Genomic DNA, 26,634 nt, shown 5'->3' with positions numbered 1-26,634 from the left:
ACATTTCCCAGAAGTCTCCGGGCACAGGTCTTTCTTCCGGGCGGGGCGAGTTTGCCCGCGGAGAGCTCTTTGGAGGGCCAGGTTCCCAGCCTCCGAAGACTTTCCGGCTTTTATTTCCCATAAGTCTGTGGGGCCATTTCCGGCGTCCTGAAGGTGCTTGGGCTCTGCGCGGTGAGTTTCTCGCTTCGGAGGAAGTAATCAGCGCCGGGTTAGAACCCGCAGCGAGCGTAGGGGTGACCCCCCCCCGGAGGCGCCCGAGGTGAGGAGGCCCGGGTCGCGGACAGGGCGTGTCGCGTTCGGAGCCTCCAGCCTGTGTGTGCGCGAGCGGCTGAGAAGGATGGTGCGTGACAGATGGCGTGGCAGGGCCGGCGTGTGCCTCCGTGATGGTGTGTGCGACTGGGAATGTGTGACGGGGTGACGGGGTGCTTTGGCTGTGTGCTGGTACCCTCTAGACTTTCTTCGGGCCTGCCAAAGTTTAATGACCGCAGGAGAAGGAGTCCTACACTAAGCGCTAGAGTGAACGTTTCACGCCAGAAGGCATAGGTCCCGTCTTGGGATGAGCAGTGCACATCTGGAAGTGTCCTCGTGACATGCTGCGAGGAAGACGTGATGGGGAGGTCCCAGAGGTAAGATTCCCACAAGGGCGCGTCCAGGAGCTCCTTGGGAGCCAGCTACGTGTTTCATAAGCACTGCAACCAGACCTCTGTCCCCAACAATTGCTGTCAACGCAAAGATAGATTCCAGCCTTCCTTTCAATTCCATTTGGTTTTGTGTGGTTGAAGGCAGACATGGCTCTAGACGGCGTTGTGGTTTTCTTTTTTTTTTTTTTTAATTTTTTTTAATTTTTAAATTTTTTTAGTTAGGTCTGTGCTCCAAGAAATGCTGGTGTCTCATGATTCTTCTTTCCCCCCTGCCGCTGCCGGGTTTCTAAGAAGGACCCTGAGGAGGAAGGAAGAATTGTTGTATTATTTTGAAATTAAGGTTAAGGTGAGTTTGTGTTTCTTCTTTATTCACACACTTATGTTTGTTTTTAGATCATGAGAATATTTGCTTTCCCTGGCCTGCAGTGTCACTGGTAGTGTCCATCCTGGGTTTTCCTTGTGGTCAGTGACCCCCCACACACACACCCCCAGGCACTGCTGCGTCCCTTTTCTTAGTGACACCTTATTGTCCTTATTCTCAATAGCTACCTGTTCAAAGGGCAAATCATTTAAATCCTTTGGTGCATTCCTCCTTTCTAAGTATGCTGATGGTGTAGAAATAACACCTCCTAGAGATTAGTGTTAGAGTTTTATTTTAGACTATGATTACTTGAGGAGATTGGTATTTAGATAAGGCTTTTAGGGATTGGGCTTTGAGCATAAGGGTTTGCAGTTTGCACCAACAAGGACAGAGAGTTTCAGATAATCTTTAGGTAGAAATCTGAAACGGACGCCTGGGTGGCTCAGTGGTTAAGCATCTACCTTTGGGATCAAGTCCCTCATCAGGCTCCCTGCAGGGAGCCTCCTGCTCCCTCTGCCTATGTCTTTGCCTCTCTCTGTGTGTCTCTCATGAATAAATAAATAAATAAAATCTTAAAAAATATATATAATCTGAAACATTGCTAAACATGAGTTATTTCAGGTCCAATTTTGTGAGTGTTATAGAAGTGGTACTGTGTTATGGTTAAGGGTAAGGCTCTGGATCAGAGCATCTATATTCAAATCATGGCTCTGTTACTAGTGGTGTGAGCTTAGGTGACTCAGGTTCTCTGTGTCACGTCTACAAAATTAAGACAAAATAATGCCTACCTAATGGGGGTTATAGAGATTGTAAAATGAGTCAGAGTATTTAAAGCTCCTTAGAATAGAGTCTGCCCCATGATACAGGCTTAGTGAATATTAAGATTTGCTGTTATGTGGTGATTCTTGATTTTCACATCAGCTTTTTATGATTGAAATTTGAAGAGAAATACAAAGATGATTGTGATGGGTGCTTGCAGGTTTAAAAGTGACCAGATGCTCTAGTGGTCTAGTATAGGGAATCTTAACATGAAGTCTTGTTCCATTTATGAGCTGCCAGGTGATTGCAGACTCCTTGAAATTGAGGCATAATTTATGTAAATATTTGTAAATTTATTTATTTGTTTATTTTAGGATTTTATTTATTTATTCATGAGAGACATAAAGAGGGAGAGGCAGAGATACAGGCAGAGGGAGAAGCAGGCTCCATGCAAGGAGCCCGACGTGGGACTCGATCCTTGGTCTCCAGGATCACACCCTGGGCTGAAGGTGGTGCTAAACCACTGAGCCACCCTGGCTGTCCCTGTAAATTTATTTTTTTAAGTGGGCAAAATGTCTATAATTTCATGAGATTGTCAAGTGTACATGACCCAGAAAACATCTAACTCCATTGGTTTGGAATTAAGATTTAATAGCTGGAAAAAAAAAAAAAAAGATTTGATAGCTGGGATGGAGCTTTTACAAAATTAGGGTCCAGTGATAGAGAAACAGTTAATTGCAGTATATCCTGTAATGGAATAATGTGTACCTAATAAAAATTGAGTTTATAATGAATCAAAAGAAGGAAAAATGAAAATAGTAAAATATTAAGTAATAGTTGTAGTTATGAACAAAAGTCTTCAAGAATATTATGGGTTATATAAAGAATCCCATTCAGTAGGAGAAGGTTTTGAAAGACATATTTCAAGGATTATATCCAAAAATTTTTTTTAATGGACTATTCAGTGAAGAAGTGGAGAGGTGTAGCTACACTTGTTGAGCATCCTTTCTGTACCAGATATTTTTCTGTTTATGTACATATATTTCCTTTCTCAGACTTTGAAGGTAACTTACATAATTGATGTCCATTACCGAGGAATCTTGATAGTGAAAGTGTCTCAGTGTAGTGTTGAGCCATTAGCTATAGGATGTTCAACAGCTGGTAGCTGTACTTTGTTTCTGACCCACTGATTTTCAGTGTTGGATCTGTTTTTTCAGTTTTCTTCATGATTGAAATATGCTCCTTCCCTATTATTCAATTCTTTACATTTGGAAATATCTTTATATTTCTTATTGAATTAATATTCAATTAATTGTGTGTGGCAGAAAGTTTAACAATCCAGAAAACATATAGAGAAGGAAGTTAAAATTACATTCTCTAGAGTTGGGATCCCTGGGTGGCGCAGCGGTTTGGCAGTGTGGCAGAAAGTTTAACAATCCAGAAAACATATAGAGAAGGAAGTTAAAATTACATTCTCTAGAGTTGGGATCCCTGGGTGGCGCAGCGGTTTGGCACCTGCCTTTGGCCCAGGGCGCGATCCTGGAGACCTGGGATCGAATCCCACGTCGGGCTCCTGGTGCATGGAGCCTGCTTCTCCCTCTGCCTATGTCTCTGCCTCTCTCTCTCTCTCTCTCTGTGACTATCATAAATAAAAATTAAAAAAAAATAAATACATTCTCTAGAGTTAATCATTCTTAATATTTTGGTGTGTTTCTGTTTAAATTTTTTTCCCTGTGAGCCTATGTGTCTGGTTTTGTTTCTGCAGAATAAGATAACAGTAATTGGTGATACAGTTGAGTTAAAGACTCTCTAGCTCTTATTTTGAAGGAGAAGTCCAATCCAGATGTGGGGTTTATTTTAATCTTGAATATATAGAAAGAAGAGAGAAGTGTCAGTGATTTCTTTTTTAAAAATCTGAAGTATTCACAACTTTTAAGAATATAGAAACACCATTTTAAGAATTATAAGAGCCACAAAGACATTCAGAATTAGATTATTTTAAAGGTTACTTCCATAGAAAATAGTGATAATTTCCAATGTGTATATTCTGTCTTGTGAAAATCTATTTACAAATACAATTTCCAAGGACAGATACTAATATCAGAAGGTAGAATAAGAAGGTTATAGTTATCAATATTCAGATAAACCACCAATTTGCATAGAACAAGATCAAGCCTCTGGTTAATGTTCTGTTCTTGACACCTAATTGGGTTGTATTTTCTAAGCCATCTTTATGATGCTGAGTCCTATCTGCAGCTACTGGGAGGAGAGGATAACTCCTGTATATCTTTCTGAGAACCTCTTTAAAAAAATTTTTTTAAAGTAATCTCTACATCCAGTGTAGGGCTCAAACACTCACAATCCTGAAATCAAAAGTCACATGCCTCTCCAACTGAGCCAGCCTGGCACCTCTATTGTATACCAATATTTTATGTGGATTTTCTTACATAATCTTCAGTGCAGCCATCTGTCGTAGTTGATGTTCCTATTCTTCTTTTGTGGGCAGGGACATAGAAGTGTTGAGAAATTGGTCACCATCATGCCTGGATTCACGTCCTGAAAGTCCAACACAAGAGCTTTATCTTAATTTCAGATACACTTCCCACATTGTGTATCCTTTACAAATCTGCCCACCTCACTAAGAAATTGATTATGTGTGTTTTTCTTCATCAATTAATATGGTCTGATACCATCAGACTAATGAGAACATAGCAGGTTACAATCGAGCAAACCATTTACTTACTGTTATGTAGTTGCTAATTCTTTGTTGTCATAAATGATTTTTGGTTGATTATTTTTTAAAGATTTATTTATTTATTTGAGAGAGAGAGAGAGAACACATGAGAAGGAGGGGCAGGGGGAGAGGGAGAGAGAACTCAAGCAGACTCTTGATATACTCTTGCTGAGTATAGAGCCTGAGACAAGGCTCGACCCCAGGACCATGAGATCACAACCTGAGCTGAAAGAAAGAGTCATATAATTTAACCAACTGCACCACTCAGGTGCACCCATGCATAAATATTTGCATGTATATGTTTATACTTCTCTAGCTGTTTTTTTTTTTTTTTTTTTTTTTTTTTATGATAGTCACAGAGAAAGGGAGAGAGGCAGAGACATAGGCAGAGGGAGAGACAGGCTCCATGCACCGGGAGCCTGATGTGGGATTCGATCCCGGGTCTCCAGGATCGCGCCCTGGGCCAAAGGCAGGCGCCAAACCGCTGCGCCACCCAGGGATCCCTTCTCTAGCTGTTTTAAGGATACATTTCCATCAGGGAATTTTGGGTAAAAATTTGCCCCAAATTTAAGAGCCTGACATAGTACTTGGAAGGTAATAAAATAATTGAGAAACATGGTTGTTACCTTTAAGACAAGGAAGACCAAATAATATACATAGGAGTAACTAAGGCTAACAGCAACAGAGTCCAATAAGCAATCAGGCTGCCTGTCTTAGGAACTTGTTGGAAGGGAATTATGGCAGAACTATTGGGTCATGACCAGCTTTGTGGAGGCATATGGAATTTGTTCTGAGTTTTATACTGTACGATTTTTATCCTACTAATGCTAGTTGCTAGGTGAGACTAACAGGATCAGGTGATTCAGCAGTTATCAGGGGAGTATCCTGTCTAAAAAGACATATCAGATACAAAATAAGCCCATATGTTAGAAGGTGTAAAGAGAAGCAAGGTTGCAATCTCATCCATATATCCATGACATTTCTTGGGGGAATTTCAGCCATTTCTTTTTTCCTAGGCAGGACATAACTATTTAGAAATTATATAGTAGTATAATGAATGGCCATGATTACAAAAACTGTGCAGAGTACTTAAACAAAAAGAGTATTATGACCACAATAAAAAGAAAAACTTTATTGTCTATGGATGTATAACTTTCTAAGCCATTTTTTCCACTATTGATATCTGATTATTGGTCTTTTCTATATTGATAAACACATATAATTTATAAATATAATCATACTGTACATTCTGTAGCTATTTTTTTATTGATGATATATCTTGATTATTTTCCCCAACTTAGCATGGTTTTATAGCATTCCACTGCATGGATGTTCTGAGTGCATTAAGAGATCAGCTTTTTGGGCTTAGGCAATTGTACATCCTGTCCACTCCTATGTCTTGACTATCTTCAGCCCTGAGCCCATGAAGGATGTTCTGGCTTGGATCATGTGGCTGTTTCTTAGTCCTGAGAGATGGGAATGGTGGGAGGAAGATCCAGTCTGGGCAGGCCTTAGTAGTCTAACCTCTGGCCCATATCAGCATTCCCCAGAAGCAGGCACTGCCAGAACCCTTCCTACTGAAGAACATTTGGGTTTTAGGTGAGAGTTTAGATACCACAAATGCTTGTGGGGGTGTGGAGTAGAAGCAGAAATGGAAGAGATGGAAGCTTATATTAGCTTAAGTCAGGATGGGATGGATCATTTAAGCACACCCGGTCTAAAGCTTTTTTTTTTCCCTCCCCAGCTCTGGCTTTTCTGGATTCTCTGCTTCACCAATAGAGGAACCCCATGGATTATTAACTAGTTCTTGCAATTCTAGAACCATGACTGATGTAAGTTGGTATTTCTCTGTCCTTGAAATATTGTGGTTTTTAGGTCATATGAATCTTTAATTGTCCTAAAGCTTTCTACAGAACAGAACCCCAATCCTGACCCTACTTCTCAGTTCCTATTCCAATAAAGGATAATGCCAAATAGCCCAATCGGTGTCATCATATTTATGGTACACATTATCTAACATCTGTGTGCCAGTCTTCTATCAAAAGCAGTGAAGGGATAGAAGTCTTTTGAGGGAAATACTTTAGCTTCCGTCAAAGAATAACTCAAAGAAATACAGTTAACAATGAACACATTTTCACTTGTGTACAAGGAAAACCAATAGCAGATTGATGTCATCTATCAGCACAAACAGAATTTCTGTAAGGGAAGGAGAAAAGAGAGAATGGGAAGACTGTAGACATTTTGAAAACAACAGTTACTCCTTTTTCAGGTTAAGGTGCTGATTGCTAGGCATCTAAGAAGGAAGCCAGTCAGGATACAATGCCCTTAGACAGTCGGGTGGTCACCCAAGAGAACATTTTCAGTTGCTTCTCTGAAAGCAGAGAAAGAGCTCTCTTCTTTCCCTTCTTTGAAAGAGCTTTGGTATTTACCTAGTGATGAGGGTCTCATTTGACCACACAGGCAAACTTGGCACTTCACAGATCTGAGTTTCCCAGAGAGATGATGAAATTTGGGGTTTCTTGGTCTTGGCCTCAGTTTCAGTAAGGCTTTGCAAGGCTCTTTCCAGGGAAAGTGGTTCCCTAATTGATGAACACTGGCATCAGAGTCCATTTGGTTATTGACCAGGATGCGCAGATCTTGCGTGGCATCTGTGTCATATATGATGTGCCCTTTTGGTGTCCTCCAACTTGGGAATGAGGATGGTGTTGGGTGAGTGGTGGTTGATGGTAAGCAAGAAGGTGATCCAGATTTCTAAATACTAGATGATGAGAGATTCCTAGAATTAAGATCTTTAGAAGTTTTGTTCAGCCTAAATGTATAAATATAGTAGAGATATTAATCTCACATCTATATGATGAACTGAACTGCAGCTAATAAAGACATCTTATGTATTCATCAATATAAGAAAAAAGGCTTACGATATAATCTAACAGTGATTTACTTGAGGCTTAACAATTATCCTTAATTTAATGGAAATTTTCTAAAATATTGATTTCATAGTACATTTAGAAAAAAGAGTTTTCTTATTTGTTTTCTGTATTCCTTAAAGGGAAAAACTAAAGAGCAGTTCATGTTAATAAAGAATTTGCGAAGCAGGCACATAGCGGGTTGTGTGTATGTATACATATTCACCTCACCCCTCTTCAACACACGCTATTTTTATTAAATGGAAGAGAAACCGGGATTATTTTATATATTATCAGACAGGTCTAGTTATTTCACAATATCCAAGAAGTTTTTCTGCTGTAACAGGATTTTTCTAGAATATGCAGATACTTTGCTTTGGTCATATTAATTTCTTTTTTTTTTTTTTTTTTGAGAGAGAGAGAGAGAGAGAGAGAGAGAGGCAGAGACACAGGCAGAGGGAGAAGCAGGCTCCATGCACTGGGAGCCTGATGTGGGACTCGATCCCGGGTCTCCAGGATCGCGCCCTGGGCCAAAGGCAGGCGCTAAACCGCTGCGCCACCCAGGGATCCCGGTCATATTAATTTCTTTACTTTTCCCTACCTCTATATATCATAGGCTTCCAACCTGCTTGATTGTTATATTTTCCTCTTCTTGCAGTTTATCCTTCACAATCCTTTTTGTCCCCTCTTGGAAATATTTTCTTAAATTCTTAAATCTCTTCAATTTCACAAGTAATATATGGGTTTTTGGTTTTAGGGCTTGGTGACTTTCAGGGATGTGGCCATCGACTTCTCTCAGGAGGAGTGGGAGTGCCTGGACCCTGCTCAGAGGGACTTGTACGTGGATGTGATGTTGGAGAACTATAGTAACTTGGTCTCATTGGGTAAGGTCACCTGCCTGAAATACTGTAGAATCTTTTCTCTGCACCATCGGCTTTTGCTATGGGAATTATAAGGCTGTCTTAAAGAAACCAAGTGAATATCTTCTCCCAAAGGGATGTTTTGATATTTGTTGGGTTAGAAATGGGTTCATTGAGTTCCTTCCTCTTCTCATACCTTCACACTTTCCTTTGGTTTTTCCTGCAGTGGCCTCTCTTCTTTGTTACCAAGGAGCTGGATTTGCATGATGGGGTATTAATTCATAACCATTGTCAAAGAAACCAGGAGTCATACTGTATTTAACTTTAGCATGTCTATAGATGATCTGTGTCCTTGCTACTCAAGGTGTGATTATTTTGTTTGAGGAACCATAGGAAGACCAGAGCAGAGTGAGCGAAGGAGAGGATACCAAGGAGTTAGTGAAGGAGATCAAGGCCCAGATGATAGGCAGTTTTGTTGGTTTGAGGAAGGAATGTGGATTGTGTTCTCAGTGATTAGAAGCTTTGGTTTATGTGGGGTTTTAGCTTTTTTTTTTTTTTTTTAAGATTTTATTTATTCCTGAGAGACACAGAGAGAGGAGCAAAGACATAGACAGAGGGAGAAAGTAGGCTCCTCACAGGGAGCCTGATGTGGGACTCAATCCCCAGACCCAGGATCATGCCCTGAGCCAAAGGCAGATGCTCAACTGCTGAGCCACTCAGGCGTCCCAGCTTTTTTTATTGGTATGTATTATATACCTAACATCAGCTTCTTCTGGGGCCTGTTAGGTCTTACCTAGACCTGCTGAACAGAATCTGAATTTATACAGGATCCCCAGGTGATTTTTTTTTTTTTTTTTGGAGTTCAATTTGCCAACATATAGCATAACACCCAGTGCTCATCCCGCCAAGTGCCCCCATCAGTGCCCATCACCCAGTCATCCAAACCCCCCGACCACCTCCCCCTCCACCACCCCTTGTTCGTTTCCCAGAGTTAGGTGTCTCTCATATTTAGTCACCCTCATTGATATTTTCACTCATTTTCTCTCCTTTCCCTTTATTCCCTTTCATTAATTTCTATGTTCCCCAAATAAATGAGACCATATAATGCTTGTCCTTCTCCGATTGACCTATCTCACTCAGCATAATATCCTCCAGTTCCATCCACATCAAAGCAAATGGTGGGTACAGGTGATTTTATACACATTGAAGAAGCACTGCTCATTGTTATTTTTTTGACCCACATGCAAGGAGTATAGTTAGAAACAGGGTCCTGATGTACTCGGACTTTCAAAAGAGCCTTCTACTTTATAGAGAGGAGGATTGGCTAAGCAGATTTATTTCATAATAAGTGAACACATTCCTTTCAACATAGTTGTGGTTGAAAGTTGCAATCTGTGAACTTTGCATTTTACGGTTAAATTCGACACTGAATTAAATCCTAAAAATATCTCATGAAACTTCTTTTCCTGTTAGCAAAATAACAGTAGTAACTATAATAATAATCATACTTTACACTGTGCTTACTATAAACCAGGCTCTGTTCTAAGCAGAACAAATACTTTAGCATTTTAACTTTCACAACATCCCCATGAGGCAGGTAATGTTTTTATTCCCTTTCTATAGATGAGAATACAGAAACACCTACAGTGTGGGTCACGCAGCTAGTGGGAGGAAGTAGCAGCAATTGAGTCTGTAAGGAAGTCTGGCTCATGAGTCTGTGTTCTGAACCACCTGCTTTCTGTTTGCTCCAGAGAGATGGAGCCTGAATGAATCTGAAACAAGATCATTTTCCTACTGATGTGATCTCATGTTTTTCATTTCTGTCATCCTTCTGTTCTGTGAAGTCTTTATCAATATGATTTTTAGTTTTTACTGCAAATTTAACATGTTTTGATCTCATCATTAAAAAAAGGTCTATACCATTTAGCATTTCTTTTCTTGTAAGCAGACACTCCCATTTCTCATTGGATGTGACATTATGGGAGCAAGGACAAGAGTCCTGGATGGTTGTGAGGGGAGGGCCAAGAAGTTGGAACCCAGGAAGTCAAAGGCAGGAAGGAACTATCATTGCAGGGAACCAACCTCATGGGTCACACAGGAGGAAGAGAATAGCTGGGATAGTGTTTGGAAAGCTCCCTACAAAGGACCAAGGCCTGTGGAGGAAAGAAATTGAGATCCCACTTTGGGCTACCAAACGAACTTCCATTTGATCTCATTTCTTACTCTTTGTTTTTCTTCTCATATTTCCCTCCCATTTCAGCAAGGAAGGCATTCTCTTTTTGTTTCTGGTGCAACCATTCTACTTATATGTTTGATCAGCTGCTTTCTAGCCCTTTTGCATTTCTGCATGTGTATGAATGAATGCATTCACTCGTAAGTTCTGCAAATATTTTGACTGCTTTCTCCTAGCTAGGCATTGAACTGGGCACTACCAATACAGTCATGAATAAGATTGATAACTTGCCCATTCTCAAATAGAGTTTTATGTAGTCAGGGAGAAACCAAATATAAGTAAATAAATAGGTAAATAATGTTATGTAATGAAACATGGTGGTCAGGGAGGTAAAGATCACAAGAGAATAGAAAATGATAGAAATTGACAGGGCTAATTTCGATAAGATAGTCAGGGAAAGCTTTCTTGAAAACATGAAGGAAGACTGGGATCAAATTATATGAATATCTGGGGGAGGAATATATCAGTCACAGTGAACAGTAAATGCAAAGGCTCTGTGTTTGCAAAGAAACTGTCGGAGGAATTTTAAGGCCAGGGCAAAGTTAGTAAAGGAGAGTAAAGAAATTAGGTTGGTGAGATAGGCGAGGGCCTGATAATACAGTTTTGTTGTTTTTGTTTTAGGGGTTTGATTATGTAGCCTTTCATTCTGAAACAGTCCATACATCCTTCCTTAATCTGCATTCCTGCTGGTTTTTGAAGACTATAGGCCAGTTATTTTGTAGAGTGTCCTTCAGTTTGTGTTTGTACTTTTCTTTATGATTAGATTTAGATTTATGCATCTGTGGCAGCAGGATCACAAAATGGATGCTGTGTTCTTACATTCTGTCAGGTAATACAAATGGTTTGTCATTACTGATAATACTTAGAGCACTTGATTAGGTTAGTGTCTGCTGGCTTCCTCCCTGTAAAATTAATAATTTTTCCTTTAATGTGTATTTTGTGAAGAAGACTTGGAGACTTTTAAATATGGTCCTCTTCAAATTTTCAATGTATTCATATATTGGATCTTTAGTTGGTGGGTTGTAATCTGTTCTTTTTGTTATTCATTTTGAAGTTAAAAATATTTGAACTTGTCCCAGATTTGATCTGTGAGAACCCTCTAATGAGGCTTCTATGTCCTTTGGCATGTCTCTATCACTGATGGAGCATCTCCTTATTTTCTGACACAAAAACATGTTGTGGGGGCAGCCCAGGTGACTCAGCGGTTTAGCCCGCCTCCTGCCCAGGGCATGATTCTGGAGACCCAGGATAGAGTCCCACGTTGGGCTCTCTGCATGGAGCCTGCTTCTCCCTCTGCCTGTGTCTCTGCATCTCTCTCTCTCTCTCTCTCTCTCTCTCTGTGTCTCTCACAAATGAATAAAATCTTAAAAAAAAAAAAAAAAACATGTTGTGTCAGGCTCATCTTCTACTTCCCTGCTACAGTCGTAATGTCAACCATTTCTTCAAGGTGCTCTGGTTCCTTCTTGTGGAGAATGGTAGAAGCCAAAATCTGTGTATTAGGGTTACTCATTGCTTCTGGGAGATGGCTGGCCGCTCCCAGGTCTCTGAGTGGTCAGAGATAGGGAATATACTTATATACATACATTTGTACACACACATTTACATCTGTATTTTAAAAACCATGAGATGACACCCACCTCCCCTCCAGCAACCCTTTTATTTCCTTTAAGCATCTCTTATGGGTGCCTCCCTCTGTTTTTATTTTTCCTTCCCTTCCCCTATGTTTATTTTTTTGTATCTTAAATTCCACACATGAGTGAAATCATATGATATTTGTTCTTCTCTATTTCACTTAGCATAATACTCTCTAGTTCCATCCATGTCATTGCAAGCATGGCAAGATTTCATTCATTTTTTTTTTTAAGATTTTATTTATTTATTCATGAGAGACACAGAGAGAGAGAGAGAGGCAGAGACATAGGCTGAGGGAAAAGCAGGCTCCCTGCAAGGAGCCCGATGCATGACTTGATCCCAGATCCCGGGATCACACCTTGGGCCAAAGGCAACCACTCAACTGCTGAGCTACCCAGGCATCCCAAGATTTCATTCTTTTTGATGGCTGAGTAATGTTCCATTTCTTACACATACACACACACACACACACACACACACACACACATTCTTTATTCATTCATATGTCAATGGATATCTAGGCTCTTTACATATTTTGGCTGTTGTGGACATTGCTGCTATAAACATTGGGGTCCATGTGCCCCTTCAAATCGCTATGTTTGTTTTCTTTGGATAAATACCTAGTAGTGCAATTGCTGGGTCATACGGTAGTGCTATTTTTAACTTTTTGGGGAACTTCCAAAATCTTTGTTGTTTTGGAAAATATAATTTTCACAAGTTTATTATTTGCATTAACAGGCAATGGTTTATTATTTTCAAGTGAATTAATATCTTTAATTTCTCAGTTTTATTTATTTTTTATTTTTTTAAAATTTATTTATGATAGTCACACAGAGAGAGAGAGAGAGAGAGAGAGGCAGAGACATAGGCAGAGGGAGAAGCAGGCTCCATGCACCGGGAGCCTGACATGGGATTCGATCCCGGGTCTCCAGGATTGTGCCCTGGGCCAAAGGCAGGCGCTAAACTGCTGCACCACCCAGGGATCCCAATTTCTCAGTTTTAATTTCTAATATGGTAAATATCAAAAAGTATAAATCACACAAACAAAAGCTCTTTGAGTCCTCAACAATTTTTTTAACATTTAAAAAGAAGTTAAACCTATATTCATTTACTAACATTGTTAAGCCTTACTTACCAAGTAATTGTAATACAAATTCTTGCATGGCAATTCAGATTGGTTGAACTAAATTCAACATTACTGAACTATTTGTTGATGTTAAACTGTACAAAAGTGCATTTCTTTTAGTTTGTATTTGACCATCTTAGAGTAGTTGTAACATTGGGTTGGTCAGTTTAAATATCTTGGCTTCCTTTTGAGTGCATACATAATCCTTATACCCAAATGTTGATGTATATAAAACAATAAGATACTGTTAAGTTAAACAGCACTTACTGCGGTTTGTCTGGGACCAACTGGTCATGACTAAAATTACTCCCCACAAACACATCCACAGTACTTCCCTACTCTTTAGTAAATCAACTAAAATATTATAAAATCACATTAGACAAGTACACTTATACATGAACAAGCAAAGAATTCACCAATAATTTTTAAGAATATAAGGGATTCTGAGGCAAGTAATTTTGAAAACTACTGTCCCAGATGATGAGTCTTTCAATATATGGTCTTTGTGAGGCCTCAGATGGATGCCTCTTTCCACTTGGGCTGTGTTAGCACTCCAACCGCCTTGTGGAGAGGCACCATATGGATACATAAATTAATATTATGTTACAGATCCGAGGGGGGTAATCCCTGCATAGACTTCTGGGATTGTGTTGAATGCTCCTTTATTATTAAACCTTGAATTGCAAATTCCAGCTGCCTTAGCATCCCTAAACTCAGATCCCAGTGTCTTTTGACCAGTGAGACCATTATACTCTATTTAGAGAGCATTTTACTGTACCTTGTTTTGAAGGATACAGCCAGCCATAAAGGGTCAATATGAAGGTTTTATAATCTTCTCTAAAAGCTTCTCAGCCCTGTGTCTAGTATCCTATTTTATAGCTTTTGGTTGTTTGCAATATGAGAGTTAAGTCTAATACCAGATTTTTTTTTTATAACTGGGACTGGAAATCTCTCCCCTTCATTTTGAAGAATATTTTTTGCTTTATATAAAACTCTAGGTTGAAAGCTTTCTTCTTTCAGCCATTAAAGGTTCCATTCCAGGGGTGCCTGGGTGGCTCAGTTGGTTAAGCATCTGCCTTGGCTTGGGTCATGATCTCAGAGTCCTGGGATCGAACTTCACATCAGGCTCCCTGCTCAGTAGAAGCCTGCTTCTCCCTCTCTTGCTCCTGTTGCCTGTGTGCTCTCTGTGTCAAAAAAATAAATAAATCTTAAAAAAAAAAAAGGATATTGTCTTGTAGCTTCTATTGTTACAGATGTGAAGTCAGTCATAATTCATAGTTGTTACTCTAACTGTAATGCTCCTGCTTGCATCTTTTTACAATTGTACTTTATCTTCAGTTTTCAACTGTTTGCTTCTGTTCTCAGTTGTTGCTTTTCTTTGTATTTATCCTGCTCAAAGTAGGTTGATTTCATTCATACATTTTATACATTTTGAGAACATTTCAACAATCTTTTCAAGTACTTACTTGGTTTTGTCCTCTTTCTGGAATGCTGTTCCCTGATGGATTGTTTGATATTGTTGCACAGATCTGACACTGTTCTCTTTTTGCCCCCTTCTTTTTTCTCTCTGTGCTTCAGTTTTATAGTTTTACAGTTTTAGAGTTTCCATTTCTTTGCTGAAATTTCCCATCTGTTCACTGTCCATCTTTTCTTCCAGAATCTATAAAATTTAATTGAATGGTCTTGCCTGCTGATTCTAATATTTGTGTCATCTATTCCTTGTCTCTTTTCTGTTTTTTTTTTTTGGGGGGGGGGGGATGTTATTATATGTTGTACTTTGCCCTTTCCTCAACTACCTCATAATTTTTTATTGTGTGCTACACATTTTGAAGAATACTAAAGAATGGATGGTTCCCTGCCCCTAGAAGTATATGCTCCTTTCTGAGTTATTTAGGGTGAGGAGCTGATAACTCAGATCCCACAGAGCATGGAGCTGAGCTGGGACTGGTCATAGCTTTCATTAGTTTCACTTTATTTCTGGTTTCAAATTAGATTTAAAAATCTTTCTTTGCCATAAACTTCCCACGTGATCATTGACGCATCTCTCTCTTTGATTGTATCAGGATTTGAGCTAAGCAGAGATTGTGTTACAGTTTTAGTTAGTTTTGTTTCATATGTTTCATTTCCAGTAGAGCCTTGGAACTTAGTAACTGCTTGGTTTGCAGAATTTTGTCTGCTTTCTAGCCCAACACCAATTTCTCAGAAAAATTTCTGTGAAGGAGCATTATGTAGCTTAATGTTTTGTTTTTTAAGTATAGTTGACTTATAATAATAGTTTTAGGTGTGCCTGGTTTTGTTTTTGAGTTTGGGGATATTCTAGATTCTAGTTTATCATGCCAGCCTACACAGTCATTAAAAGTTTAGCTGAACTACACCTGGACACATAAGGGCTTGATTGAAGAAGGGCACATTTGGTTTAGGAGGTCATTCACATGGGAAGATGAGGAACTTGTTAAAATGATCTTTGTGGAATCTCCAGAAAACTATCAGATCAGAATATTAAGATCATAAAAGCTGAAAAGTCAAAGCTGAGATTGTTGTTCAACAGGGTAGAGATGTGATATACTTAGCAGTGAGTTCACTAAGTCTCCCAGCCCACTTATGGGTATTATTTCCCATTTGTTTTGTATTTCTACTATTAAGGGTCCCCCCCCCCCGCTCCCACCCCGCCACCCAGTAAAGGAAATAAAATATGTGGTTTTCTTGTTTTGTTTTTCCAGATTTGGAGTCAACATATGAGACCAAAAATACAAATTCAGAAAAAGACATTTTTGAAATAAATTTTTCCCAATGGGAGGTGAAGGAAAGAAGTAAAACTCTTGGCCTTGAGGCATCCATTTTCAAAAATAACTCTAAGTGCAAAAGCAGATTTGAGGGACTACAGGAACATCAAGAGGGATACTTTGGTCAAATGATAATTAGCTATGGAAAAATGCCCACTTACAGAAAAATTAAATCTTTTAGTGCACATCAAAGAATTCATAATAGAGAGAAACGTTATGTTTGTAAGGAATGTGGGAAGGCTTGTAGTCATGGCTCAAAACTTGTTCAACATGAGAGAACTCATACGGCTGAAAAACATTTTGAATGTAAAGAATGTGGGAAAGACTTTTTTAGTGCCTATCAACTCACTGTGCATCAGAGATTTCATACTGGTGAGAAACCCTATGAATGTAAGGAATGTGGGAAGACCTTTAGTTGGGGATCTAGTCTTGTTAAACATGAAAGAATCCATACTGGCGAGAAACCCTATGAATGTAAAGAATGTGGGAAGGCCTTCAGTCGTGGCTATCACCTCACTCAACATCAGAAAATTCATATTGGTGTGAAATCATACAAATGTAAGGAATGTGGGAAGGCCTTTTTTTGGGGTTCAAGCCTTGCTAAACATGAGATAATTCATACAGGTGAGAAGCCTTATAAATGTAAAGAATGTGGGAAGGCCTTCAGTCGTGGCTATCAACTCACTCAGCATCAGAAGATCCATACTGGTAAGAAGCCTTATGAATGTAAAGTATGTGGAAAGGCTTTTTGTTGGGGCTATCAACTTACTCGACATCAGATATTTCATACTGGCAAGAAACCTTATGAATGTAAGGAATGTGGAAAGACCTTTAATTGTGGCTCAAGTCTTGTTCAACATGAGAGAATCCATACTGGTGAGAAACCTTACGAATGTAAAGAATGTGGGAAGGCCTTCAGTCGTGGCTATCACCTCACTCAACATCAGAAAATCCATACTGGTGAGAAACCTTTTGAATGTAAAGAATGTGGGAAGGCCTTTAGTTGGGGTTCAAGCCTTGTTAAACATGAGAGAGTCCATAGTGGTGAGAAATCTTATGAATGTAAAGAATGTGGGAAGGCCTTTGGTAGTGGCTATCAACTTACTCGACATCAGATATTTCATACTGGAGAGAAACCCTATGAATGTAAGGAATGTGGGAAGACCTTTAATTGTGGCTCAAGTCTTGTTCAACATGAGAGAATCCATACTGGTGAGAAACCCTACGAATGTAAAGAATGTGGGAAGGCCTTCAGTCGTGGCTATCACCTCTCTCAACATCAGAAAATCCATACTGGTGAGAAACCTTTTAAATGTAAAGAATGTGGGAAGGCCTTTAGTTGGGGTTCAAGCCTTGTTAAACATGAGAGAATCCATACTGATGGGAAATCTTATGAACGTAAAGAATGTGGGAAGGCCTTTGGTAGTGGCTATCAACTTAGTGTTCATCAGAGATTTCACACTGGTAAAAACCCTTATTGTACGGAATTTGGGAAGACCTTTGTTAATGGCTCAGACCTTGTTCAACACAAGAGAACTCATAGTAATGATAAACCTTATGAATATAAAGGTTGCGAGGAAGCCTTTATATGGACAACTTACTCAAATGAGACAGTTGATACTGGTGATACTTTATGATTGAAGAGATATAAAAGAACATTTTTTTACATGTACGGACAACTTGTCATGAGGTGAATCTTAATCTTGAGAAAGCTATGAATGTAGGGAATGTGCAAAAGCCTTACCTGTGTGTGGACAATTTACTTGATATTAGAAAATTCATACTAGTGAGAAACACTTTGAATATAAGGAATATGAAAAAGCCTTTATAATTTTATATAATCTTATTGAATATTGGTTTATACTGACGTGAAACCATTTAAATATAAGTAATGTGTGAAGATCTTTATTCATGGCGCAGAAGTCTGGTAAACATTGGGGAATTTATACTTGCTAGAAACACTTTAAGGAATATAGGAAGAACCTAAACCCAATTCAGTTTTCGCTGTGCACATTAGAGAACTCATACTGCTGTGAAACTGAATGTAAGGAATGTGGGAAGGCTCACAGATGTGATAAATATCTTAGGGTACATCATAGAATGCATCCAAATGAGTAGCCCTTTAAACTGGGATATAGGGCGCCTGGGTGGCTCACTGTTTGAGTGTCTTCCTTTGGCTCAGGTCGTGATCCCAGGGTCCTGGGATTGAGTCCTGCATCAGGCTCCCTGCAGGGAGCCTGCTTCTTCCTCTGCCTATGTCTCTGCCTCTCTCTGTGCCTCTGATGAATGAATACATAAAATCTTAAAAAAAAAAAACCTGAGATGTAGGAAGGCCTTTATATAAATACTACTAAAACTATTGTTTAGGGACTAGTGCCAGTCCACAAAATTGTTAACAGTCCATCATGAGATGGATGTGAAAAATAAGAGTATATGTTGGAAACTTACAGCAATTTCATATTGTCATAACATTATTACTGTATTTTGTAAAAGTACCAATTCACTCATGAATGATTTGAAGTTAAAAAGTTTACCCTTTCCCAGAAATAATTTGAGAGACAACAATCACGATTTTAAAAACATGGGACAAGTCACAATATAATTTATTTAGAATAAGAAATACTTCATTTGTTACTTTTCTGATTAGAATAGCAGAATATTCACACTATAGGAAGATTTGACTAACATGAGTTACAACTTTGTTATGTCTGTAAAAGCATAATTTATAACAAATGTGTTCATTTTTGGAGGTATAGAAGCCTTCCAACACTATTCAATTTTTGTTAAACTTAAGCAAATTTATTCTAGAGAATAACCTTATCAAGGTATCAAATACAGGGAATCTCTCTTATATGGCACAAACCGTACTTACTATCCTCACCATTTCCACCTCTTTACTACTCATGGGATGTTGGGGAAAATGCTTATCTCCTCTGGGCATCTTCTTTAAAATGTTGGTGATGGTAACTGTTGCAGAGATTGCATGGATTTAGTATGCATCAGATCCTTGGAAGAGTATCTCAAATGTAGCCTATAGTCAATACATGTTTGCTGCTGTTCTTATTATTCTCAGCCTTAGTATTACTACTAGTAAATTCTTATGAAGAGAATGCTCTTTGGTGTAATGAATTGGGAAAAGCTTCCATAACCACTCATCCATTTCTCATTGGTGTAATGAATTTAGGAAAGCTTCTATAACCATTCATCCATTTGAATTTAGGTAGTTCATTATGGGTAAAATATAGAAAACAAAAAAACTTGAGAGGATTTTTTTGAGAGGATTTTAATTCAAAGTTTATACTTTAAGCTGCATAAAAAAAAATGAAGGCTGAAAAGAAATGTGGATTTAGTAAGTGGTAAGATGTTGGGAATACACCTATTGAAAAACTAGGTAAAGGTGTGAAGCAATTTGCCTGTAATGAATTCAAGCAGAGAAGTAGCTAGTGATTAAAATTCTCTGCTCACATTTTGAGATAAATTACAAATTGAAAAGAAACAAAAAGTTGTCCAGTTGGAATTCTTTCCCCAAATTTTATTATGACAAATTTCAGACTCAGAAATTTAAAGAACAGTGTAATAAACATTCATATACTCTATTAACATTTGGTCATACTTGCTTTCTCTCTGAAACTGTATGTATGATGTGTATGTACACCCACATACTTTCATCTTATGATGTAGAAGTGATACTTCATTCTTGAATATATTAGCATGCATCTTTTAAGAATTAGAACAGCCTTAAGTACCATGATCTCACAAGAAAATTATCTGTAATTCTGTAATATTCTTTCACATTCACTTCCTATGTCCCAGTACTCCCAAGGTATCCTATGCTATTTATTTTCTAGCCAGCATTTTTCTATATTCATGCATTGCATTGGTTATCATGTCTCTAGATTTTAATCTTGAAAAGACTTAACTCTTAAGGAAAGCTGTTTTATAGAATGCCATGCATTCTAGATTTGTTTCTTCCCTCAAGGTGAGATTTAATTTGTATGTCTATCCTTTGTATCTATCATAAAGGCAAGTTAGAGTCAGAAGCTTAAACATTTTTGGCCAGAATACACTATAGTTGGTGATACACATTTCATATTGCAACACACCAAGAACACATAATACCCAGTTTTCTTGCTATTGCTAAATTTGGTCATTTGATTAAGACAGTGACTGCTAGAGCTCTCCATTAGCTAGTTAAGGTTGATGAACCTTTCAACTATTTTTGAGAATGTAGTCCTATCATATGTATAAGTTCTGAATTAAAGAGAAAACTGAAATGATTATAGATTGTTCAAAAAAAGAATGATAATTAAATTGTGTATCAGAGGTTGTAGAATGTGCCTGAAGCTCTATTGAGTGGAAAATACCTTTTAATGTGTTTGGAGGAAACCAAGATACATCTGGTCAGATGGAGGACCAGAACTATGCCTTGTTCCCCCAGTATCCTACATGGTCCCTGTCATACCAAAGTAAGAAGCTAGAAAAATGACAAACCCTAAATCAATACACAGAAGCAACTTATACAACTAAAATTGTCCCAGAACTTCTGAAATTATGTCTTGAAAGTTACCAGTACTGAATAGTGCTTGAGAAACAGTGGGATTTTCTGGTTAAAGAAGCTTATGAAGCAGAACCTACAAAATCCCCTCTCAAGGAAAATCAAAAGCACCTTGTCAACTTATCAGAAAAATAAAGAATGTTCTAGCGAATAAAATTGTTTAACTTTGTGGTACCAGTGTATCTCAAACTTTATCATGGAAATACTGATTTCCAAAAAAAAAAAAAAAAAAAAAAAAAAAGGAAATACTGATTTCCATTACCTATTTCCATCTTAGGGATATGAAACTGCATTGGGAAATGCTGCCATAACTAGGAGACCATAAAGTTGGACATTTCAATCACTAAGTCTGCTTGTTAGTTATGATGGAATGGCACTTAGCATCATGCTCTCAAATGATTACCTTCTAATGTTTTGTTTTATTCATGAGTAAATCTTTGTTGTATCTAAGTTGAAAGGGCTCCTGAGTTATAAAATGTCATTTTATGATCTCTTCCTGCAATTGTATAGTATTTAATTTGTTAATATGATAATTTATGTTGACAGGTTGTTGGATTTTTTCTTCCATTTCTGGATATATACCCAGGTTAATTATTGGTATATGTATGTATTCTGATGCACTGCTAGATTTCATTTGCTACTATTTAGAATTTTTACATCTCATGAATGAAATTATATAAAAATTTTATTTTTGAGGTATTTTTGTGTTTTTGTATTGAACCTTTAAAACTATATGTCTATATTGGCCTGTTTTGAATTGGAGATCTTTCGTCACTTTTCTAGTTGCATCTGTTGATTTTCTTGTCTTTAAAATTCTACTTTGGATACAACTAATTCAGAGTGCCTAGCATAATTATTTTAAGGAGCCTTTGCAGCCCAGCCCTGTAGTACCAGCCAAGATACACATAAAAGGGAATATTCTGACATAGCCCCTCATTGAAAATCCTTCATTATGTGTTCTTGGGAATACTATGTTGGGAAATCAGAGCTCCTTATGAGACTGCTATGACCATACTCGTGCAGGTCTTTCTCCAAATACTGGAAGTGGAGTTGCTTGGATTTGGTCATGGGTGGTATACCTGTGTTCAACTTTAGTAAGTTTAATTTTTCTAATGGGATCCCTGGGTGGCGCAGCGGTTTAGCGCCTGCCTTTGGCCCAGGGCATGATCCTGGAGACCCGGGATCGAATCCCACGTCGGGCTCCCGGTGCATGGAGCCTGCTTCTCCCTCTGCCTGTGTCTCTGCCTCTCTCTCTCTCTCTCTGTGTGACTATCATAAATAAATAAAAATTTTAAAAAAAAGTTTAATTTTTCTAAATAGGTTTCCAAAAATACCTGGCACTCCCACCAACAGTGTATGAATGTTCTGCTTTTCTATATCCTTGACAATATTTAGCATCATCAGCTTTAAAAAAATATTTGCCACTCTGGTAGATACCTTGTTTTACATTTCCATTTTTCTGATTATTTATTAGCTATTTAGATATTTTTGCAATATCTATTTCTTCCTCCTGATACTGGATGTATTGGGTATCTCTGGTTTCACAAAGCATCTGTAAAACTTGTAAGCATTTAACACCTACACAGTGACTCTGTGTGTGTGTGTGTGTGTGTGTTCATCTCCCACCAGACATGAGCTGGTTGATGGCTGTGATGAAATCAGTTTTATCTCTGCATCTGTAGCTCCCAGTAGGAACCATGACCCTTAGTTATTTGATGTAGTTAGGATATACTCAGCAAAAACTGAAATAGCAAACTAGCCAAAGCAATAAGGAAGTATATTGAGTCATATAACGGGAGAAAGGAGGTTCCAGAGATTTTTGATTCATCAGAAAAATTAAATATTTAGAGACTCAAATTCTCTTCTTTTTTTTTTTTTTTTGCTATGTATTCCTCAGTGTTGGCTGGGGTACGAAGATGGCTGACAGATTTCAAGACATCATATACAGGTGTGACAATATTCAGGGAAAGAGTAGGCGAGATCATTTTCTGCGACTCTTGGGAGCAAGGAACATGTCCCATTAGTTAACAGTATGTCTGCTCTTAACTCTAATTGTTAACTTGGGTCATAGGTAATTTCTGAAATAATAACTGATATACTTTAAATTAATCAGAGACTCCTGAAGGTATTATTTAAATAAATGTAGCGGGTGCATAAATTTTATTTCCTTTTTATGCGTGAATGAAGACAGAACCAGTGATCCTTTAAGAAAACAAAAACTTTTACAACAAAAACTTATACACATATACATTTCACAAAACAGATGACAATTTAAATTAAATGTATATATTAAGACCATTATGCTTAATTACAGACTAATCAGAGGTTAGTGTTTACTTCAAAAAGAAAAAAATTCTGAAGTATTAAATTCAGTATTATTAGTAAGAACATTTACTAGGAATTTTTTATTATCTTTTTTTTTTTTTTTTGTAGCTATGATAGGGAAAATATTAAGAGTTTAGCCTTGTAAAATTTTTTGTTCTCCCAGAATCAGAAAAACCTATTCTTTTAATTCCTGGAATTCTGTTAGCTTCAAGGATGAGAAGGCCAAAATTAACAATGTGGAAATGAAACAAAGGCATGATTAGAACTGGGGGGAATGTATTTACTAAGCTCATTTTTATAGCACACAAGCATAGTGCAAAACTCAAATGAATGTTAATATCTCCCCTTTTCTCAAGCTATTCAATGACTCCTTAGGGACAGCTATGTTTTTCATCATCTTCTGTGTTCTTAGGCAGATAGTCTATGTGAATTAGCAGAATTTATTGTCTCAGAGTTGAGATTCAAAACTTGAAAATATTCCATCAATGCCTCATAATTCAGTGACATCCATATACAATTATTTTTTTTTCCATATACAATTATTATGGGTTTTACCAATAAAAATTTTGATTCAGTTTACTTTTATGCTATTCCAGAGTGTTTACTATGGAGAAGAGGGTCTGCATTATCATTGGCCATAGTATTTTAATATGATCCATCCTAAACTGGTTGCCTTCTATGCCTGGTGCTCAAGAGATGTGGTCTCCTCTATCACCACCTCTATGGGGATTATTTTTTTCCGTTTCTCTCCTATATTGAATTTTTAATTTTCTGTTCATTTAGTTGGTGGAAAACTTCTAATTGTTTTCTTAGAAGGGGTGATTTTGAAATAATTCATGTGGTTGAAAAAATTACCCTTCTGTTTCTAGTGTCTCCTTATCTGGACCATATTGTGTTAAATTTATGCCTAAGTATAAGTGATTGATTTTTTTTTTAATTTTTAAAGATGTTATTTGCTTTAGAGAGACAGCAAGAGCAGGGAGGAGGGGCAGAGGGAGAAGAAGAAGGAGAGAAAGAGTCTTAAGCAGACTCCATGCTCAGTATGGAGCCTGAAGCCCAATGCAGGGCTTCATCTTAAGACCCTGAGATCATGACCTGCACCAAAACCAAGAGTCAGATGCTTAACTGACTGCACCACCCAGGCACCCCAAAGTGATTGCTTTTAAAAGATCAGCCCTTGAGGTAAATGCTTAGGGAGGAAGACGGAGAGAAAAAATCTTAAGCACACCTGAGATCATGACCTGAACCAAAATCAAAGAGTAAGATGCTTAACTGACTGAGCCACCTAGGTGCCCCCATAATTAACCAATTTAAAACTAGCAATAAAACCCTGCATGTGTGGTAATAATGTTGCCATTATAACAATGAGGAAAAATAGAGCTTATGAACATTAAGCAACTTGCCCAAGGCACACCAATTTCCAAGTGGGATGATATGGATTTGAACTGTATTTATTGTTCTTCAGGGCCTTTATGGCTGAATCAGTCTTTATTATAGAAATATTAAAGAAGGAATGATCTTAAGGATGAAGAAACTTGAATTTCATATTTTTATCAACTAGTTAGAATTAGCCAGTGTCTAATATCAATGTGCCTTTAAAGATACTGTGTTAAGGGGCAGCCTGGGTGACTCAGTGGGTTAGCGCTGCCTTTGGGCCAGGGCCTGATTCTGGAGACCTGGGATCGAGTCCCACGTCGGGCTCCCTGCATGGGGCCTGCTTCTCCCTCTGCCTGAATCTCTGCCTCTCTCTCTCTCTCTCTCTCTGTCTCTCATGAATAAATAAAATCTTTTAAAAATAAAAATACTGTATTAAAAATATAAACATTTATCTACACATTTATATTTTATGGCACATCTGTATCTTTACAAAGTTGGGGAGACCTGTTTTTGTATGTAACACATTTCTTGTTTCTTGAGATCTTGTATCAGTCATTATACCTCTACATATATATTATTAACACCTGTCCTGATTTCCAGTTGTTGGAATAGAATATTCTATTTGCATATTCATAGATGTTGATTATTCTCAAACCTTGCTAATATAAATAATCGTATGGAAAGTATAGTTTTTCACTTTAGTTTAACCATTACTATGAAGTACGTTCTTTTAAGTTGGTTGCATTTGGGACACTTGGGTGGCTCAGTAGTTGAGCATCTGCCCTTGGCTCAGGGTGTGATACTGGGGTCTTGGGATCGAGTCCTGCATCAGGTTCCTCACAGGGAGTCTGCTTCTTCCTATGCCTATATCTCTGCCTCTCTCTGTGTGTCTCATGAATAAATAAATAAAATCTTTTAAAAAAATTGCTTACATTCAAGACATGCTTATTTTTAAAAAGAGCATAAAATACCCTTTAAGAAAGCTGTATATGAATTATCTTACACCAAATTATTTTGGAATTAGTAGTGCATAAAATTTTGGTACAATGGATATTATTTTTGTAAAGATTTGCTAGTTTTTAGGCCAATATGGAATATTTAATAACACTATTATATGTCATATAAATTTAGGTATATTTTCATGTACACATTTATTTTTTTAATTAAATCTATTTATATTCTTAGCTCAATCTTTTTCACATCAGTGTGTTCATCTGTGTATTGGTATATAAAAACTGCTTATTAGGGTGCCTGGTTGGCTCAGTCAGTAAAGCACATGACTCTTGGTCTCAGGGTTGTGAGTTTGAGCCCCATGTTGGGTGTAGAGATTACTTAAAAATTAAATCTTTAAAAAACTGCTTATTAATTCAGTCCAAATATATTTTGTTTCTTATATGTGGAAAAAAGATTTTCTCCTTAATTTGCTTTTAACTTTGTTCAAGGGGGTGTTGAAAGAGGAGTGTTATTTTCACAGACACATCTGTTAACTATTTATTTCATGATTTCACTGGGATGTCATGCACTCAACATTAAGAATTATAATAGCCTTAATTTCTATTTAAAAATACCTTGGTAGTCTATGTTTTCTTCATTATGTTTCTTATTGTGATAAAATATGTAACATAATGTTTACCATTTTGACAGTTTTTAAGTGCATAATTCAGTAGCACTAGTACATTTACACTGTGCAAGCACTATCACTCTTCATCTCCAGAACTTTTCACCATCCCAAACCAAAAGTGTGTACTTATTAAATATATAACTCCCCATTGCCACAGCCTCTCCTCCCTCAAACTCCTGGTAACTGCTATTCTACTTTCTGTCTCTATGGATTTGATTATTCTAGGTACCTCATATAAGTGGAATCATGCAATATTGTCATTTTATGTCTGGATTATTTCACTTAGTGTAATGTTTTCAAGGTTCATCCATGTTGTAGCATTTATCAAAATTTTCCTTAAGGCTGAATAATATTCTACTATATGAAGTAGATATATATAGTGTATATCTATATGATAGATAACACATTTTGTTTAACCATCTATTGTGGCTATTTTTTTTCTACCTTTGGCTTTTGTGGTATAATGTGAACACTGGAGTACAAATACCTGTTGAAATCCCTGCTTTCAGTTTTTTGGGTATATACTTAGAATTGTTGGATTAAATGGTAATTCTATATTTTAAATGTTGAGGAATCACTATACTGTTTTCCACAGCAACTGTGCCATTTTACATTTCTACTAGTTGCACAAAGATTGCAGTTTCTCTGCATCTTCAACCAACATTTGTTCTTTCTTTCTTTTTGTAAAATAGCCATCCTACTATGTTTGAAGTGGTATCTA

At 37.6% G+C, this 26,634-nt stretch overlaps 1 protein-coding gene across 1 annotated transcript; it reads left to right on the top strand.

The window, feature by feature from the left end:
• The first annotated feature begins 126 nt into the window (after window positions 1–126).
• On the top strand, window positions 127–20,831 carry ZNF283 (zinc finger protein 283). Its single transcript, XM_038528663.1, has 5 exons — window positions 127–259; window positions 860–987; window positions 6,240–6,327; window positions 8,159–8,285; window positions 15,973–20,831. Exons 3-5 carry the CDS (start codon window positions 6,319–6,321, stop codon window positions 17,670–17,672), a joined length of 1,836 nt encoding a protein of 611 aa, XP_038384591.1. The 5' UTR covers window positions 127–259; window positions 860–987; window positions 6,240–6,318; the 3' UTR covers window positions 17,673–20,831.
• The last annotated feature ends 5,803 nt before the right edge of the window (window positions 20,832–26,634 follow it).

The sequence above is a fragment of the Canis lupus genome, chromosome 1 (genome assembly GCF_011100685.1).
Source record: "Canis lupus familiaris isolate Mischka breed German Shepherd chromosome 1, alternate assembly UU_Cfam_GSD_1.0, whole genome shotgun sequence".
NCBI lineage: Eukaryota > Metazoa > Chordata > Mammalia > Carnivora > Canidae > Canis > Canis lupus.
This window is presented reverse-complemented; position numbering and strand designations above follow the sequence as displayed.

What these genes read in the sequence shown, in the direction of transcription:
- ZNF283 (XM_038528663.1), top strand. An exon ending in TAGTAACTTGGTCTCATTGG is followed by an intron (nt 8,286 to 15,972) that starts GTAAGGTCACCT and finishes TTGTTTTTCCAG; the next exon opens with ATTTGGAGTCAACATATGAG.